The sequence below is a fragment of the Pezoporus flaviventris genome, unplaced genomic scaffold (assembly GCF_033815535.1).
Source record: "Pezoporus flaviventris isolate CSIRO_AGI_PZ_B2104156 unplaced genomic scaffold, CSIRO_AGI_Pfla_v1 ptg000070l, whole genome shotgun sequence".
In the NCBI taxonomy this organism is placed as follows: Eukaryota; Metazoa; Chordata; class Aves; order Psittaciformes; family Psittacidae; genus Pezoporus; species Pezoporus flaviventris.
The window spans coordinates 6,630,604-6,650,191 of NW_026892618.1; the positions used below are offsets into that span (position 1 = coordinate 6,630,604).

The 19,588-nt window shown below is 41.4% G+C and overlaps 1 protein-coding gene across 7 annotated transcripts in view; it reads right to left on the reverse strand.

The window, feature by feature from the left end:
- Window positions 1-488: 488 nt before the first annotated feature.
- The window catches only part of TEAD4 (TEA domain transcription factor 4), a 54,664-nt gene continuing 35,564 nt past the window's right edge, over window positions 489-19,588 (reverse strand). For 6 of the 7 annotated variants that reach the window (XM_061472233.1, XM_061472237.1, XM_061472234.1 and 3 more), the window contains 8 exons: window positions 19,204-19,338; window positions 17,689-17,732; window positions 16,167-16,222; window positions 15,274-15,404; window positions 14,164-14,337; window positions 4,009-4,149; window positions 3,108-3,260; window positions 489-728 (listed from right to left, as the gene is read on the reverse strand). In XM_061472233.1, the coding sequence (XP_061328217.1) occupies window positions 615-728; window positions 3,108-3,260; window positions 4,009-4,149; window positions 14,164-14,337; window positions 15,274-15,404; window positions 16,167-16,222; window positions 17,689-17,732; window positions 19,204-19,338 (948 nt within the window). In that variant the 3' untranslated portion in view covers window positions 489-614. Of the gene's footprint in view, window positions 729-2,315; window positions 2,456-3,107; window positions 3,261-4,008; window positions 4,150-14,163; window positions 14,338-15,273; window positions 15,405-16,166; window positions 16,223-17,688; window positions 17,733-19,203; window positions 19,339-19,588 lie in introns of all 7 variants that reach the window. The other variant, XR_009746731.1, reaches the window with a different exon arrangement.

Here is a 19,588-nt window from a genome sequence, read left to right on the forward strand (position 1 = left end):
GCATGCCTGCTAAGGTGGACTGCTAGACGGGCAGATATGTGTTATATGTGCAATCTCTACGCACTTGCATGTGCCCACACACATCAATATAAATGTATGACAAGCATGTCTGTGCTTGACGTTGTATTGACCTACAAATGAATATGTATGTGTGTGTATATATATATATATATATATATATATATACACACATATGCATACCCTCAGACCAGATGTAGCATGAACATTTTCAACCTGAACTTGTTCGTATGTCATCAAATTGTGGAAGCTGCTGCCATTGTCCTACCTTTATACTGAGGTGCATACCACTCCTTTCATGTATGATCACACCCTGTGTGTGCTCTGTGGGAAATACATTGCAGAGAATGCTGTTTGTGGTGACATCCTTAAGCGTTATTTGCCTGTTTGGCTCCAAGTCTTTTTCCCATTTGCACAAACCTGCAGGTACAAACTTATTTGACCCTGTCAATCACACAACAGCTCAGAGGTGCTTTTCTGAAAATACACAATATATGCAGTTTATTTTTCAGTTTGGTATGAGGGGCCAGGGGTTGTTCAAGCACAGGCTTTTTTCTTAGGCATGCATCCCATTGATGACTCAGGGCTGAGAGTCTCTAGTCCTTCACCAGCCGGTAGATGTGATGCTGGGCACCATGGTCACTAGTTGACACCTCAAAAACATATGCTATGCACAGCAAGGTCTCCTGTGTGTCCCTGTTTGTGACAACCTAGACAGAAAAGGAGAAGAAACTGAAATGGCAACTGCTGTTTCTCTGCTTACATATTCCAACATATTTCATGTAGAGCAAAAGGTCAGTAATATGCAAAGAAGAGGAATGATACACAGCTCAGCCACCACAACACCCAGTCTGTGTGCCCAAACACCCAGGCAAAGCACTTTTGCAGCATCAGGACTACAATGCAGTGAAGATACAGGGAGGTGAGCAGAGTCCGCTGTGGAGAAGAGAATGCTGTGACCAAGGACTGACCACATAAATGGAAGCGTGTCCACTAAGTCTCACTAGGTCCTCTACTCCCCACCCCCAGTGTTGCAGATTTCAGCAGACAGAAGGTGATTCACAGAAAATCTTTTTGCTTTTGTTTGTTGGGTACAGAGAAGCCACCTCCTGTGGTACAACCATTCCTGCTCACATATATGTTGATATATCACAGTCATGAACAGTTCTTTGCCTCCATCTGCTCCTGCTTGTCAGTGAGACAAGGACAGACCATGAACATTATAGAATGTAACTCATTGTACAGGAGATGTATAGGTTTGACTCCATTATGCCTCCCATTCTGTAGATGTCAGTAGAAGGATGGCTGGCTGCTATATTTGTACATTCTTTCAGAAGCTCCTCTTTTCCATTTCTTCTTCTATGGTCCCTCAGAAACCTTAGCTTCTCTGAAATGTGACTCAGTGTCAGCAGCATGATGATGGAACAGTTTCAAAAGCATGCACTGCTTATACTACACAGCAGGGACAAGCGAAATAATGCACCCAGAACTCCTAGCTCAGCTTTGCCCTTTCATTGCACAACTTTGCACACCCTTGTCATCTGAGTTTGTGTCATAGCTAAAGCCTCAAGCAGTCCTCTCCTGCTGGAGGTGATATATTTTTATCAGCAGTAGCACCAACTCAACTGCAGAAAAAAAAACGTACCAGGTGGAGGACTGAACTGTACCAAAGTCCAACCATTCTTGTGAAAACAGGAATAAAACAATAGCCATTATCAAACTTGTTTATTAATTTTAGCAGCCTGGTTTTGATCTATTCTTTTTTCTTTTCTTACTTCATGAGCATACTTTGCAGCTGAACTAACTCTTCTCCTTTCTTCTGCAGGCCATTGTGAATTATACACATCCACGTATATTAAAGCACCAGAGCCTTTTCTGAAAAATGGGCTCTGAAATCTTGGAGGGCTAGATGCAGAGCAATGTGCAAAGCAAGATGCATGTGAGATATGGCATATCTAAGATCATGAAAGGGTCTAGAAAAAATATAACTAGACTTGTCTCAGAAGTTGGTAGTGGGGACTGCCTCTCTGTGACATGGGATAGCAGAAGGACATGAGATTACTCAAAATGTAAAGCTCCAGAGGAAGTATAAATATATAACAACTTTGTTCATAGAATTTATAGCAAGTGCTGGAGTGACTGAGGGATATTATTAACCTTGTGTTTTACAGCTGTGGTACCTGAATCACAGAGCAGTGAAATGAGTTGCCTCAAGTCCCACAGGATTTCCAGAGAATGGAATGAAGACCACTTGATTTCCATTCTTTCATGCAGCCACTAGCATATCTTCTACTTACCCAACCACAGCTCCTCTGGGTGAAGATCTGTGATGCGTGTTGTAGAGGCAAGCACAGAACTCAGCCCAAGGAAAATCCATCGTTTAAGCTGTCTTTGCCCTCTCCCCAAATTTGGCCAACATCTGAGCCTGGAAAGGCTCCTGCTGTAACACAGACACCAATGCAAATCTAGTTGCTATAGCCTTGTAGTACTGCCCTATCTAGAAGCTGCAGTAACGGCTTCAGAGGCTTCATGGAAGGGTCGCAGAACTTCCTGCAACATAGCCCTTTATGTGCTTCCATATTTCTTCCTGGATCAGGATGGTCCTGAGGAAGCAACTTCCCCTTCTCACACCCCACTCCAACCTGGTCAGTGAAGAACTCTTCCCATGGCAAAATTATATAGACATGGGAAGACAAGAGCACTTTAAAAAGTGCTCTTGTTATTTTTTACCTGCAAAAAGGACCGGGGCACAGAAAGGACCAACATTTGTCCAATAATGGAATGAGCATTTCCTTCACTGACTTCTGTATCTTTTTCCTTCCTTTATATCTCTGCCTCATGAGTTCTCCCTTTATCTTTCTTTTTATCTCCATCTTAACTTGGGTCTCGCAAATTCTTCTGCTGCTTCTCTGCATGAGTTACTATCTCTAGAGCTCCATAAAAGGTCATGAGGTGCAATACACATGAGCGATACTAAATTCAATTAGATGCTGAGCTGTAAAAGGAAATCTGCTTTGACTCACAACAGTGAACTCCTGCATGGGGCTTACAGGTTTCCAAGCTCCAACGAAAACAGTTGAAAGTCCCACCTGTAAGATAGTAAAGTTCTCCAGCACACTGTTCATCATATACTTCTCAGGAAGGTGCTTGAGTTTATGAATGAAGTTTATCATGTATTCGCAGAGAGGGGAACGGTGAATGCGATAGGAATAGTATCCATTTTCATAGCGTGCATACTCTGTCTGCAATGCAAAACATGAAAGGGACACATGGGGCTAATGATGTCACATTAAGTAGCATTAATTACACTGACTGCTGACACAAGAATACCTGGTGTTCTGCGTATAGCTGCTCCTCCTGCATCTAAAGGCTCCTCAAGAAAGAGAGCAGCAGGAAGCAGGTCAGAGCAGCTCCCTTAGCAGCTGAATATGACATCAGAAAGAATTTCTTTCAGTGCCAGATACAGGCACAATTATGCAGCTCCACTGTTACACAGTGCTGCAAGTGTACAAGCACTAGGATAAGCTTCATAAAACCTTTATAGTCTGTACATTATTAGTCTATTAATTAATGATGATAGTGTATAAATGACCTGTTTAAAAACACTGATGAGAGTGAGATCTTGCTGATTTGTTTTCACATTTCTGGAATACAGAACAAGTGTCAGGGTTTCCTATAGCTTTTCTTTGCTCCCCCCAAAAAACCCAGACAATCACCATAGCTCAGTCTTACATATTCACATTATCTTCAGAAACTGAGATTTAAGATTAAAAAAAAAAACATCAAACACTACCAGTGTCCCGAGACAAAGCCATGCTGCAGGCTGGAGCAATCTTACACCTGCATGTCTCAGAAATAATAATTTATGGCACTGATCTTCCTGGCAACAAAAATTGGACATATTTTGCCTTGAGATATACATAGGATGCAAATACTTGAAGTCACAAAACAACAGCCAGAGAACCTTGCACCCAGGTGTCTGCTCCCTACCTCCACTTTCTCTACCACCTGCTTTCCAAAGGAACACACTTTGGTGGAACAGGTAATGACCATGTTTTCTCGGCTCTCATACTGGCTGGAAACGCCATAGAAAGATCTGGATTCATCTTCAATATTGGTGTTCAAATCAGCCTGCCGAAACAAAAAAACAAACCAAAATAAAAACAAACCAAAATAAAAAAACAAACCAAAACAAAAAAACCCACACAAAATAAAACAAACAAACAAACAAAATCCAACAACAACCAAGACAAACAGATGGTTATCAATAGGTGGTTATGTGGTTTTTCGCCATTACCTTGCATAGCCAGGATTTTAAAGTATTGGAGTGTCCAAAGCTCCTTAAACAGACCAACATGCATCAAGCAAGCAGGGGAATCTCAGGAGTATGCACTAAAATCCAGATCCCACTTCATAAAAATGTTGGTGGGGGTTTGCATACACCTTGTTGGGAACCTGGTGGAATATCCTCTTAACAATTAAAGCATATGACAGTCCTTTGCCTTAGGTGGTATTAACCATAACTGGTTACCAGTATATCAAGATAATTACCAGTATATTTACCAGTATATGGAGGTACTCACAAAGCATGTGAAGAGCAGACAGGAATGCACTGTAGAGATAGAGCAATGCAACCAAGGGCTAGATTGGGCTGCTTCACTAAGGAGGAAAAATAAGGGTACAGTAACTCAAGTAAAGCTTCTCCACCCTGGATATGTAGGTAAGGGGAAAGAGCCAGAACAGAAAAGAGAAATGTGTGAGCACACACACAGTTTAGACTCAGGAGCTACGATATGGAGCATGTAAGAAGACAGGATGCAATGTAAGGAATGTTGGTTGCTGATGGATCCAGCCCAGTTCCACCTGAATACAAACCCATCTCCATTAGCAGTCCCAGTTGTCACATGCGGGTGCCTAGGGCTGGCCTATTGAAGCCTCATGATGGGACCTTACTGCTAAAAATCCTGGTTGTCTGAAGTTTCCAGCAGGGGTCACTCAAAACACACTTATTTGAAGAGGCGTTCCCGTAAGCTCTGAACTGGTTTGTAGGAATGCCCAGCTCGGCTTCCTTGCTTTCAAAACTAAAACGTTAGAGCTTCTCTGTTCTCCACAAGCCCAAGCGCTACCTTACATCCGCAGAAAAGCGGAAAATGGTCAGTTCCCGTAGGCTACTTCAGACTATTTTATTCTTCCTGCTTAACTGAGGGAAAGGGGAAACTGAAGAAAGTGTATTCCTGTTACTGTGGATACAGTGTGAATAGGACTATATTGGGTGCTATTGTTGCATGGTTTTCTTAGCCAACATCAGTGAAGGTTTTTTATTCAAGATCTAGAGCAATACTTAGGACAAGAAATGCCACACTTGAAACTGGACCACCTCAATAATGAATCTCTCTTTCCTTCGCCACACAAAATAACTTGCCTCTTTGCCGCAAGATAACACTGTTAGCCAATTTCTCATAAGCAGCAACTTCTCAAGACACTTAAGTCAACCTAGGAAGTTGCCAGTCCAGCCTTCTCTCCATCTGTAGCCACACACGCTTACTGCTGCTTTGTGCCACTGTTAGCAATTGTACTGACTCTCTGGTTAGCTAGATGAGAGAGTTAATACCAGCCAGAAGATTCTGGGGGGGGTGGGGGAGGTTGGTGAGTTATTTTTCAGTCAGAAAAGGAAAGCTCACTTGAATCTCCACTAAGCTGCTGGGGCTGGAAGAGGTGAGAATACACACAAAAGTTGAGGGCACAAAGACTACCTATTTTGATAGTAACATGTACTCGGGTTGGCTTGCACCTCAAAGTTATAGTTTGGTAACACCAGGCTGGTCCTGATACCAAGAGGGAGCAGTCTTACAGTCCCAGAGCAGTTTATGCCTCCCCATTCCTCTCCTGTACTGACACAAATGTTTCCCTAGCTGTATAACAAGACTCCCAGAGGAATTGCTCAGCTAGTCCCCAGCATCAGTTCCCTGACCTGATTCAGAACCACTTGTGTGTGTTCAGACAAAGAACATGTGTTGGAAGGATAGGTTACGACGGGGAAGGCAGAACAACTACTTCTACAGAATGCTGGGTTTGAGTAACTACAGCAGTAACTACTAAAATCCATGCTTTGCTGTAATTCCTTTCAAATTAAAAGTTTTGCCCCTAGACAGCTAGGTTGGGCCATCTCCGTACCACAACACTCACCAGCAGCTCACATCAGACAACAGTGATGCCAAAAGCACTAGCAGGAGAAGCAGCCATGTAATAATCTGCAGTATTTCCATTCAATCCAGTTCCCATGGCAGTTAACTTGCCAATTCAGGTGTGTGAAGGAGGTAGTAAAGGAAACAAACCACGTCCCCATTTATTTCAGAAAAATCAGTTCTTTGTCCACTTGGCACAACACTGGGACATTCCTGCCATTGTACTATTGTGCACACGTTTCCACATACAGAAAAACTACCATCTACATTAGATAAATGACACCACAGATAAATACCAATAAAATCCCATGACTATATGTTTTTAAGTACAAACTCAGAAGCAAGTGAAAGGCAGATTTGGGATAGGTTTTTCATAAAGTACAATGGGCAATGTATCTCCTGGGGTATCTCCGAGACTAGCAGTTATAGCATTCAGATAATCTTAGTAGGACAAAGATTCAATCCGGGCAAGATGACAGAAGGCATCAACACTAGCATCATTCGGGATGGACATACAGCTTTCACTCTGCTCACACTGCTCTCAAAGGAGATCGTAACAGCACAGTATTTAAATACATCATCATGAATCACTCTTCAAAATGACTGTGTTGTTTTGTATAATTTCTACAAAAAATCCTCAAAAGTTGGAGCATTAGAGATTATGGATGAAAGAAAGTCTATTTGTCAGACTGGCTTGTTTTCTTCTGTTTGACTCCCCCCTTTTAAATAGAATCCTTCCCTCTGAAGTAGTGGCAGATCTTCAACCCTTGTATATATGCTTGGCTCTACATGTGTAATACATTCATACCAGTTTACACCAGCTGTGTACTTGTCCCTTTATGTTTTCCTAAATTTGCCATCTCCTGCGTATTTTATATTCAAGAGCATCCTCTGATTTATCAGGAGATAAAGCAGTTTAGTCTCATGTTTGCTTCTCCTCAGAGGGTAGCTTCACAAAACAATTTATCTAGCTGAATTGGTTCCTGACTTCTCTTAACGATTTCTTCCTTTTTGCCCCCCATAGTTTTCTGTCTCCTCACTGAGCTAAAACCAGATTTGGGTGTATTTGGGTGTTAAAATATATCAGTAAAACTATTTGGATTTAAAGCTTCTTTAAAAATCATTTTACATCATTCACATTTGCATCACTGAGGTAGTGCTAACTTTTGCACAAGACTTTGAAACAACAGCAAGAGGAAGACTGGAAGCTTTTACATTTTCATGACCACCTAAATGACTCTAATGCAGTTTGTCTACACTGAAGTAGCATATGTGGTCAAATCCAGGCTAGCTTTAACTTGGTAGCACAGGTAATAATAGCAACAAGACACAGGCATTACAGACTTAATAGTAATTCAGGTTTCCAAGTGAATTATTTTGGTCCTAGAATCACATAATAGTTTGGGTTGGAAAGGACCTTAAGATAATCCAGTTCCAACCCCCTGCCATGGGCAGGGACACCTCACACTAGACCTTGTCACCCAAGGCCCTGTCCAGACTGGCACTGAACACTACCAGGGAAGGAGCATGCACTTTCATGCTGAAGTCCTTTGCAGTCAAATTTTCCCCACTATAGTTAATGCAGCTATTTTGTACCACAAATGTACAAGTATTAGAGAGTAGCAATGCTACTCTATTCTGGTTTAGGTTTTTACTGAGTTAATTCTCATTTACATGTCAATGCAATAAACTGTATTGTTTATTTGACCAGCTGTCTGAATAAAGATTATTTTTTTTCCCATCTCCAAAGAGGAAATAATTAGGAGTCCTTCATAATATTGTTCAGCTATTTCCCTTGGGGATGATAAACACAATGTATGGACCCAATTCCACTTTCACAAAGAACTTATGACACTGAGTAAAAAGAACAAAGGATCAAGGCTACAGAAGCTTGGCCAGATCACTGCTACATTCACATAGCAGAAGCTCTCACTGCAGAACCAGACAAACATGCTCAGGGTGTCACTGCTAAAGTTAAGATTACAGTTCCCTAAAAACCAAAGCACCAGTTAGGAGTATAACTCTAATCTGTTAGATTTTCCTGCTATGAAGATTATTACCTTGAAGGGAGACAAAGCAGAAAATTTAGGAGGAACACTGTTATCTGCCATAGCCAAATTACCAGTAAATGTCAACTGGACGCTGAGGTAAATTGCTAATGGAAGCAGTTAAGCTTCCCAGAATTGCAGGAGGACAAAATCATACTGCACATCATGGGGTCTGTAATGGTTAAAAGAGTTACTGCTTTTAACTTGACATCTAAAAATGCTGCTGCCTCGTTGTCTAGATTCTTAGGTGCTCCTCACAATACCTAGGCCATCAAGACTAGAAACCACATTGCTGCTTTGGGGAAAGGACTCTTCCTTTCTTCACTTTCACAGTTTCCTTCCTTAAAGAAAACCTTGTGTCAAAGCACACCCAATCCTGGGGTGAGCACCTGAGGCGACCAGAGAGAGGTCTGCTTTACTCTATCCACTACGTTCCATCCCTCAAAGATGTGAGAGAATAACAGTGACTATGACTTAAAGGAAATTCATCTTCCCAGCACTTCATCAAGTAGGAAGGCTAATCTTCACTTTGTAGTCTGGGAATGCATGAACCTGTTGAATACATAAGTGAATGTCATTCTGATTTGGAGACTAGAACTTAGGTGTCTCAGCTCATCACTGGCAAATACACTGGTATGTTCAATAACAAGTGAGATAACTCTTTAATATGTTCCTTACCCCAGCCTACACTGCCAAAGGAGACACAGTCAGGATTTAGGAAAGTCCATAGCCAATGTACTGAGTCACTTCGCCCCCCAGGCTCCTACTAGCCACTCCTAGCAACAGGACAGGACTGCAGCAGTGGCAGCAGCAGCAGCATTCAAAAACAGCTGTTCTCCACCTCTTGGAGGGAAAGGTGTAAGATTAAACAGATGAGGCATATTACAAGCTAAATCTGAGTTATGAGCTGCCAACTGGACCATACTATTTTATCTGACAATCAGAGTCTTGCTTTCTGCTCAAGAAGTTCTAGATGAGAAAACCTGAGCACACTCTAGCATAAGAGCAATCTGATATGCCTGGGATGCATTTAACTTATTGTGCAAGCTCAGCCAGATTACATACTTGTCTATACCTTGCCTGATGACTTCCAGACATGCTGAAACTACAATCACTCAGGTATCTGTGATCTAGCACATCTTGGAGAGCTACATATTGCATGCAGGAGAGCTGATCTGCTTGTTTTGGGCAAAACAGCTGAGAATTCCTCCTTTCCAAGGAACTAAGGAGAATTTTTAAATACTTACAAGAACAAGATTTCTAGACAGAAGAGAAGGGATTTTTTCAGGGAAGGGTAAGTAACCCTCAAGAAGCTAGTACTACTCTTTGGGGGTTTTTTAAAATCATATTGGTTACCTGAATCTCTTAACCACTTTACTGAAAACAGCTCTGCCAAGCTCGAACGTTATCACTCAACTTCTCAACCCCAATAAAAGAAACACACAAAAGTTGTCATTGTGCACTGTCCTAACCATATATTAAGCCACAGTTTTGTATGCTCTTTGGTGGGAATGAGTTTTCATTCCTACTAGGATGAGCGTGTGGATCAAAATTTCTCTGAAACTCTTCACAGAGGGAAATGTGACCTTCAAGAATCAGTCTTCAGCTTATCTGAGGCTTTGAAAAGCAGTGATTGGTCAAGAGTCCAAACGGCATTAAGTGCCGTAAGAAACCACAGCTTGCTGATATCTTGCACACAGGTCCTACATGGTTAATTGAAAAGCATATGCTGAACAATTATTTCAAAACAGTCAAAAACTTGTGGCTCTGCAGCTTCAGAAGGGGAAAAGGGAGAGTTTCTAAGTGAGCCAAAGATAGCAGAAAGCCCTGCCAACAGTATGGGTAGCTGCAACTTAGCTAGCTAGCTCCCCTCCCAGGATTGTGCTATTTTGACACTCAGCAGACAAATTCCCACAGCAATTCAGTCTTTCAATCTGCTTTTTGCTGACGGCAATCTCTATACTGTTTAACACTGTGGGCAATAAATTTAGTGGAAGAAATGCCATTGACAGAGTTTGCTTCCATAAGGTAGCAACTGGTTGGAGGTTGCGCTGGTGACTGCAGGTGAAATTAATGGGCTGTCAGATCCATTTCTCAGTAAAAATGTGCAGAAGTATAAAATCTCTGTTGCTAGCTGCCTCAGAAGAAGCTCCAAGGAAAGAATGGACATGGAGACCAAATTAAATCTCTTTGCTCTCCAAGCAGTCTCCGCCAGGTCAGGATTGAAGGCAGGATGCCAAAGGGAATTTGCACTACTGCTGTTTTGACTGAATTTGCTTGGGACAGAAAAACCCAAGCATAGGACAGCAGTCCCCATCCCACCCCTTCAGCCCCTTCCATAAAAGTATAATTCATTTACTGGAAAGAAAACAGTGATTTAACTGGTTCAGTTTGCCTATCGCCAAGGAGAAGAAATTAGTACATACATTCATCATTTGCAGGAAAGGTCCTGCAAATTCCCCTGATCCACCCCTCTGCAGATGAAGTACTACCTGTCCTGAATTCCTGGTTTGTCATTTTCCTTCTGTCTTCTACCTAGAGTCTCACGACTTCTGAAAGCTTTAAGATGCAAGCGCAACACTCTACTAATGTGCAAAGCCCTGAAAACACCACTTCCCCACACTATTAATAACGATGCATATAGGAGGAGTTCATGGGGAGAACCAAGTAACAGGTGGTAGAGATAATATTACACTGGAAAAGAGCAGAGCTGATACCGCCCATGTGTTGGGAGGCTAACATCTCATATTCATTGTTGTGTGCTAGAATGCACTTGGAGCACATAGAAATGTCACACAGATGTCATACGCGACCTGCCAATCCAAATTCAAGAGTTAGTTCATTGTACTAAACTCCCAGTGCCAAAAGCAAGGGAGAATTGCAAACTGATCAACTTTTAACTCTTAGCTGTTGTATAGATAATTTAAAGCACCACTTTAAATATAGATAAAGCACCAAACATCTCTTTCTCAGTCACACTAGATCCTAAGTGCTATCAGTGATGTCAAGAAAACCCAACCCAGTTGTTTAGCGTTAGGTGTCTGGTGCACAAGAGATCATCTGGTATATTCAGTGCTTAGTGCAGTAATGGCAGGCTCCTGCCTCAGGTTCTTCAAGCCTAAAACTACATATAAACAAACCCAGTTTATTCAATTACTTGATTTTTTTAAGTCTTTGTCACCTGCAAGCACCACTTCAATTTAGAACCTTTGAAAACTCAGTATCTTCAAGTCCCAAAACACCCGTTCAGGTATTTAACTCCACTTACCAAGTTTAAGGGTTACTGTTAATTTCTTTTTGGATAATACTTTTATCCTAAAAATCATACTATAAATTCAGCAGCACATTTGTATAGCTCTTTAGACACCAACACCTCTTCAGACTTCCAACAGTGTATTTGTATAGCTGTCCAGATCAGCCAGGCAGCAAAATGAAAAAGCAACCTTGCATATACTGTTACAGAGGTATGAAAACGCAGATGGGCATAAAAATCTCAGCTGAAATCTAGTTTTCCTGTGTTAGAACTGTTGGGTTTGTGTTCTTTTTTAAATTGCCTTATCTGTGGTGGAGGGGTTGCACTACACACATCTATTGCAGTACACCAAACTCGAGGAGTCTCATGATGCATGTAGCACAGTGCATGAACAGGCACAGCCCACGTGCTTTGTTTAAATGTAAGACTGCATTACCACAGTATTTCAGGCATGTTGAATACAAAGTTTTGCAAAAAAAAAAAAAAGAGTTTTTCCTTTAAAAAGTCCAAATTTTCTGGAGCAAAAGTGTGGTTTTGTTTTTTTTTTAACTGCTTTGGTTATGTTGCCTTAGAGATTGTAGCTGAAATCTTGTGACAAGATTAATCTAAGCAGTCATGTGAAACACAGCACAAGTCATAGAAGTGCCCCAATCCTTTCTTGTCTAGAATATGGCATCAGGACTGGTGTTTTTATCCCCTACTGCTGTCTACACTGAGAAACAAATACAAGACCAGACAATTTACTTCTTAAAAAGCCTTAGAAGCTTCCATTCAATCAATGACTTGACCAAGTATGCTTAACTTAATTCTAAGTGACAGCCTGTAGTGCTTCCACAAATAAAACCTGACGTTAACTTCAGATGGGATTCAAAAATGCAAGAGTATCAAAAAAAAAAAAAAAGGTAAAAATATTATTAAACCAAGCCCAGAAATATCACTTTCATTCCAAGCATACAGGTGCAGAGCCACAGAACGTCATATACATGTTAAAATCAAAGTGTTTCAAATCCTATGTCACATCTCTTTATACAAGCCAAATTTCAGTGAGTTGATACCCTCTGAACAGCAGTCACCTCATGTGTGCCAGAAAGAGTCCAACTTCACGACATCCCACCATGTAAATCCTCCAGAAGCTTAACTTACATTGGTCTAACAGTATGCATAGGCCACATTTACCCTTCTGATATTAAAAAACAAACACACACAATCCCCAAACCCAACCCCACAAGCACAAAAGAACGCTAACAGTTTTTATAAATAAAATCACAGTTGCATTAGATCATAATTTCATTATGATCTCCCCCTCCTTAAGTCAAGAAATCAAAAGTATTTTATTCTCTCTACCTAACCTCTCCCTCTAAGCCCTTCTTTTTGATTCCGGAAACTTCCAAAGTACTTCAGAGTGACACCACACAGGAGCCAGTGCTCTTTACCTGACATGAAGAGTTTCCTGGGATCCCTCCGCCACAGCAGGAAGCAGCTCTTGCAACTCCTACTTTTCCAAGGACTATTCTTAGAAGCTATCCCCTCTTACTCTTTTTCCTTCCTTTTGTCACATCAGCCTTCTGTTTCGCTTTCCAAACAACTATTAGTACGGCAATCACCACCCAGATTTTGTCAAAGGATACCCTTCTCAACAAGATGTTTGCTGTCTCTCTCAAGTATTTCTCTTCCACTTGGAACAGGCCTGGTCTTTTTGTTTTCACCTTCCCAAGCAAGGCTTTGTTGTACTCTAACATAGGCTAAACCCATGAGGGGCCAGCTCAGTATCACAGTCTGTGGCTAGTAAAATTACGTGTCTCCAAGAATCACCAGCAACTAATACTCAGAGCACCAGACATTTAAAAAGCAGACTCCTGGCAGACTGAGCTGCATCTCAAGGCATTTAAGTTAACTCTTCCCTGTCCTGAAAGCATCACTGAAGAGACTTTCTAGTGCCAGTTTGCATGAAGAGTATGAGAGCTCATTTCTCATCATCTCGCTCCTTACCTGGAGTTGAATTATAAGTCGCAAACTCAGGGTGACAGGCTCCAAATCCCATTACGCGTTCCCCCAGCCATCTAGCATTCAACCCCAAGCTGCTATTACTTTAAATCTTGTAGTACCTATGATAATATTGATCGCCAGAACTGCTTTGTTTGTACCCTGAAGTACAATAGCACAGTTTTTGCAAATTCCAGCTCACAGAAATCTAAATTGAGCGAGTAGGCTTTTGCCAGGCTGTTTTCTGCCAATTTACCAAAAGTCATTTCTGTAATATATTATCAGTATAATCCAATTTCATCATCTTTTGTCTGTCCTTGTGCCTGCAGTAAATATGCCTATATAAATGCTTGGATAACACAAAATACAGCTACTGAGATAAGAGAGGGAAAAATGTTGCTTCTGACTGAGAAGTTACTCAACACAGAGAAGTGAACACAATGTGAAAGATACATCTTGCCCCAGGCCAGAATGGGTGCCTTGTGGAGTCAGGGAAAGACCTCACTTACAATTGTGGGAAGCTGTGCAGGCAACTTATTACAGTTGTGACTGTAATAACTTCCCTGCACAGGGAAAACTTTGGGAGGTGGCAGTCTTCTAACAGTTAGCGAGGCCACCACTTTTCAAGTGGGAACTTCATAGCAAATGGTTACTCTACAAAGGGTTCTTCCCTTACCCAGAATTTGACAAGGAAGAAGGCATTAGCTGGCCCCTTTTCAAAGAGCTCCTTCAGGCCCCCTTTTTTCTCAGGGAACTTGTCATAGATCTGCCGAATATCCACTGCCTCGAGGTAGGGGTCACTGTAGGTGGCACTTGACTGCCCAATGTGCACAAACAGGTGTTTGTTATACTGCAAGAAGAGGAAAAACATGAAATTAGGAAATTGCTCAGTACATACTGAACATTCATGGTTCCTTCACAGAAGACTCCTGGAAATTACTGAAGATTTGATAGCATTTTCTAAAAGAGCAGAAATATAAGCAGAAGTATTGCTGCTAATACCAGCTCATGCTGGTTTTTCTTTCCTATCAATACATTCACACTTATTGCTTCTTCTGAAATATTTTTGCTTTTGTATTTGCTCCTAAACCATTGCCTCATGCGGCTGCTATATAGTTTGAAACAACCTGAGACACAGAACGTTATCTGTCACAGGTTACCCAGTCTCAATGCTCCTGTCCTACGAAGAGGAGCTGCCTGAAATCCCACAGCAAGGTACAGGGCAAATACTATCATCTTTTCTGAACTTTCCTATCTCAGACAGAGGAAATGTAACTGGCGTATCACCACTGTACATCTCAAGATGCAGTATCACAATATTTAGTGATACTGCATCTTACTACCATTTTATAGATGACACCATGGAAACACACTAATACAAATTCATCCCAGTTGCCCCCAAATTTCACTTCCCAACACAACAGAGAAATACGTGGCTTCATGTGATCTTACCATCATCTGATTCTGAGTCTATCCTCCTAGGCTGAACAGCGCAGCTAGAATAGACAGGCAGGGGCTGTACCACTGTGTAGCTCAACCTCACTGCATTGAGATATGTGAACATCCATGATCCTGGAAAGGTAGGCCAGAAGCACATGGCACAGAACTGGCTATATCACTATAGGAAATTCTATCCTCTAAGAGAAGGATATCTTTTTTTTCCCAAAGATTGCTTTCTGTTCTCAGTATTTCCATACCTGTGTAATAGTGTAACACACCCACAATGAACAGGAGCTACCTGAAGACCAAAAATTAATGAGGGGTGGAAGTCAGGTGTGTATCTTACTGTGTCTTGGTCTTGTTGTTGTTCCAAGAACGCAGAGAATTCTAACATCCAAAGTTTGGAGCTAGCAACCCTTCGTCCTTGCCAAGCTGGTGATGATGGGGAAGGTGAGAGGCCAGTAGAAGACTCAAACCCTAAGCACACAGGATGTAGATGACAATATTTAGAAAGAGAAAGGGTGGCAATATCTTTTCAGTAGAGCACCTCTTGTCAAAACTGACTCATTACATTTTCTTATGCCTTCAGTCATCATGAAAAGATATCATTCACAAGGTCTTCACTCTACCTGTGCTCTAAATGGCTTCTCAGTGACTCTCTGCTAAGACAGCACTGTCAGAGTTGGCAATGTAAAAGACAACCTACTCGGTTTTGACACCAGAGAAAACACATTCAGCAACTTTAAGAGGGATTGAGCCCTAAATAAGCAGTGAAATAAACAGCTTTAGTATCAGAATGAAGCATCGCCATTAACATAACCATTAACCTCTCAAAATGGGGAAACTGAGAAGGAAAGCACATTTGTTGTTGCACTTAATGAGTAATTAGAATGGCAATCATGGAAAACAGTGTTCCAGTACATGCACAATGGTGGAAGAACTGTAGAGATATGTAAACTTTTATTTTCTGCTGAGCCAGAAGAAATCCCAGAACAACCAGCCTAAACCAGGAAAAAAATGTTTTTTTAATAAAGCAAAATTAAAAAGCTTGTGCTCTCTCAGTAAAAGCGTAAGAACAGGTAATATATAAGGGGAGATAATATAAAAATTCATTTTGGCTTCACTGAAATGTTTCAATAGGTTAAAATACTTTTTAAATTAATTTCTAAACTTTAGGCGTTGGTTGTTCTTGAACTTTGAATTTAATTTCAGAACAAGGAACTACATTTCCTTACCTACCTGGTAATGGTAATGGAGGCTGTACAGCATAAGGTTGTTGAGAAAAAGGTTTCACACTACAGAAGTACACAAAGAGAAATGGTTAACAATAGAGAAAACAAGCAATTCTTGGCTAACTGTTTATATAGATCATATCAAGTATTTCTCCTGAGTGAAAAAGTGGCATAAGCATCCTTAGGAAATTATCTTTCCTTGTGGGCAAGAAAGGGTCATGAAGAAAGACTCAAAAACCGTAAGAGACCAGGACTGGACTGAGTAAGATTTCCCTGCATGTGTTCAGTGGGCTCTCCCTACAGCCTTGTTATTCAGAGATCCTGTCAGCCTGCAAATACACTGGTGCAAATTGATTGATCCTTTTTTTTCAACCACAAATAGATTTAAATTTCTGCAAGTGGATATACCTCAGGGCTGGGTGCCTCTCAGACTTTCATGCCCAGATTCAGAGATGTTCAACACCCGTAAGTGAACCCAGCTTTCAAGACAGCTCAGCTCCATTTTAACAACACTGTAAGAAAAATCAGGATCTGGAGACATCATCTGACATCAGAGATGGGAGACACTTCAGACTTCTTAAAGAACCTCTCACATTATGCTTCCTCGTTCACTTTTAAGCTGAAAGCGTAAAACCTACTTTTTACTTCTTCTAGGATGGTTTACATTCTTTTACTAGCCATTTTCCCCCACAAGATATTTTAATAGTATCTGTTTGCCTGATCTGTTCCACAAGCACTAGCAATAACACCATAAGACAGCAGGAATACACAGACTGGGTGAAGAACATAAACCCTTCTGGCTGCTTGTCCTTCAGCTGGCTTTAATTGCTCCTCTTAGGTTCTGTGATAAAAAGCGTGTCTCCATACAAAGCACAGAAGAACAATGGCAGACCTGAATACTACTCTGACACAACTACACCTAGGGCCATCACTGGTGAAGGATCAGCCCACCAAAGGGTCATCTCTTTGATGTCAGTCATGCAGTCAGAGGAGCAAAGCCCCTGCAAAGGCCCCTTCCAGGGCTGCCAAAGGAGAGCCACTAGCTACATTGTCCAGGTGTGAAACAAAATTAGTGAGCCAACCTGGGAGGTTTACAAGCCAGTCACTACAAACTGAGAGGGGTTATCGCCTAGATGGTATAGGACACATTAGTGAATGCAAGGAAAGAGCACTTTGGGATTGCACAAGATTTCTTATGGGGACGTTTATGGCTGCTTGAGTCATAGGACATATTAAAGAGGTGCAATTTGTGTTGAAAGTACCATATGAAGACACAAGCTTTTATCTAGATGAGATTCTCTAATGTCTCTCAGAGGTGTCCCTGCACATGGCAGAGGGGTTGGAACTAGATCTTAAGGTCCTTTCCAACCCTAACTATTCTATGCCTATGGGCCTCAAGTCTCAGATCCAGTCAAGAAATCTGTCTTAGCATTTTATAAATCTTGTAAGAGCTAACTGGTGTTCCTCAGGAAGCATAGAGGAAGCAGCAGAAGCATCTGCTTTGGATGCTCATGTGAAGGAATACTCACTCTTGGGAAGATCCAGCTTGGCTTGGCAAAGCTCCTTGCCAAAACTGCAAGAGAAAACATACAGGCAAAAGTCACCACTCTTAGGACATGTTGTGGTTTAACTCCAGCTGGTGACTAAGTACTACACAGCCACTCACTCACTCCCCTTCCCCCTCAGTGGGATGGGGAGGAGAATCGGAAAAAAGGTAAAAATCTTGGGTTGAAGTAAGAAAAGTTTAATTAAACTAAAGTAGCAAAGTATAATATAATACTAATAATGAAAAGGGAAATAATAAAAAGAGAGAGTGAAAATAAACAAACAAAAAACAAACCCGCACAAACAAAAAACCAATCACAAGAGGGAAAAAAGAAAAAAAGAAAAAAAAAAAAGAAAAAAACCCAAACAAACAATAGTGCTGCACAACACAACGGCTCACCAGCCACTGACTGACTGATACTCGACCAGTCCCTGAGCAGCAATCAGTCCCTTCTGGTTAACTCCCCCCAGGTTCTATACCGCGCATGACGTGCTGTGGTATGGAATACCCCTTTGGCTAGTTTGGGTCAGGTGTCCTGTCTCTGCTTCTTCCTGGCTTCTTGTGCCCCTCCTCACTTGTAGAGCATGAGACTGAAGAGTCTTTGATCAGGGTAAGCATTACACAGCAACAACTAAAAACCAGTGTGTTATCAGCATTGATCTCACACTAAAGCTGAAACACAGCACTGCATCAGCTACTTGGAAGAAAATTAACCATACCAAGACAGGCCAGAAACTAAAAGCAAGGCTTGCTTCTTTCTCAGGAAAGAAACTGCAAGCTCATGGAGTTTTAAAAATGTGACTGAATTTTATCTCTGCTTTCAGTGTTCTTAGTTTCTTCCTTGTGGAGGTGCTGATTGGTCATAGTTTTCTTTCTACACACTACTATTAGTGACATACAAGCAACTGAACTAATAGTGGTTTTAATGTTAAACACTATGTATGCACCTTGTGCCTCTGTCTTCAAAGCTTTAATGATGCTCACTCTCTTAGAGGGACCATTTTCCCCAGGAGAGCTCCACATGAGTATTTTGGCAGAAATCAATGCTCAGCAAAAGCTCATTGGGCCCAGCTCATAGGTTAAGGGATGCTGACAGGCCTCGTCTATTAAGGATTTTATGTAAGGGTCATCAATTTGTGATCTAAGCACTCGGGAGGAGCTTGGGAATGATAAACTTGAGGAAGGGTCATGATGGCTCAAATGGTTTTAATCCAACGAGATCCTGGACTAGGAAAGTGATACAGATACCTAAAGATATTTCAGGCAGCTGAAAACCCAAAGGATCCGATTGTTCTCTCACTTGTGTATATAATGACACTATATTCAGGGGTAGCAAAGAATCAGACACAAAATGTTGAAGCCATGTGACAAATTTTTGCCATGTGCTTTGTGGCCTATTCGTTCTAAGACTCTCAGGATTCTCATGAGCAGATGCCAACATCCTTTCAACTACTCAAGTGTCTTCAGCCCAACTCTGCTGAGATACTGATTCACTCACCCCAGAAACAGCAGGGTAGGCAGGTCGTGGGAGACCAGGCAAGGCCATTTTACTATGGAAGGCAGTTGCAGAGATAATCTGGGCAGATGACATTGTAGCCATACTCTGCATGGCTTTATCTTTAGCTGCCTGATCCTATGGGCAAGAGTAGAAAGAAAACAAAAGAAACCCAGAATTATTATAATGATAAACAAATTGCCTGGTCTAATGCTGCATAACCAGGATTCTCATCAGTTTCTTTGCAGGGAACAAGCACTTGGGAAGCAGGCCTACCAATAACTGTCCTAAAAAACAAGTCTTTCACCCGTTACTATAGCTTCCGATGTGATTAACCACCCTTTCTGAAATGCTGGGATCACTGGTTTAGAGACTGCTAAGCATTCTG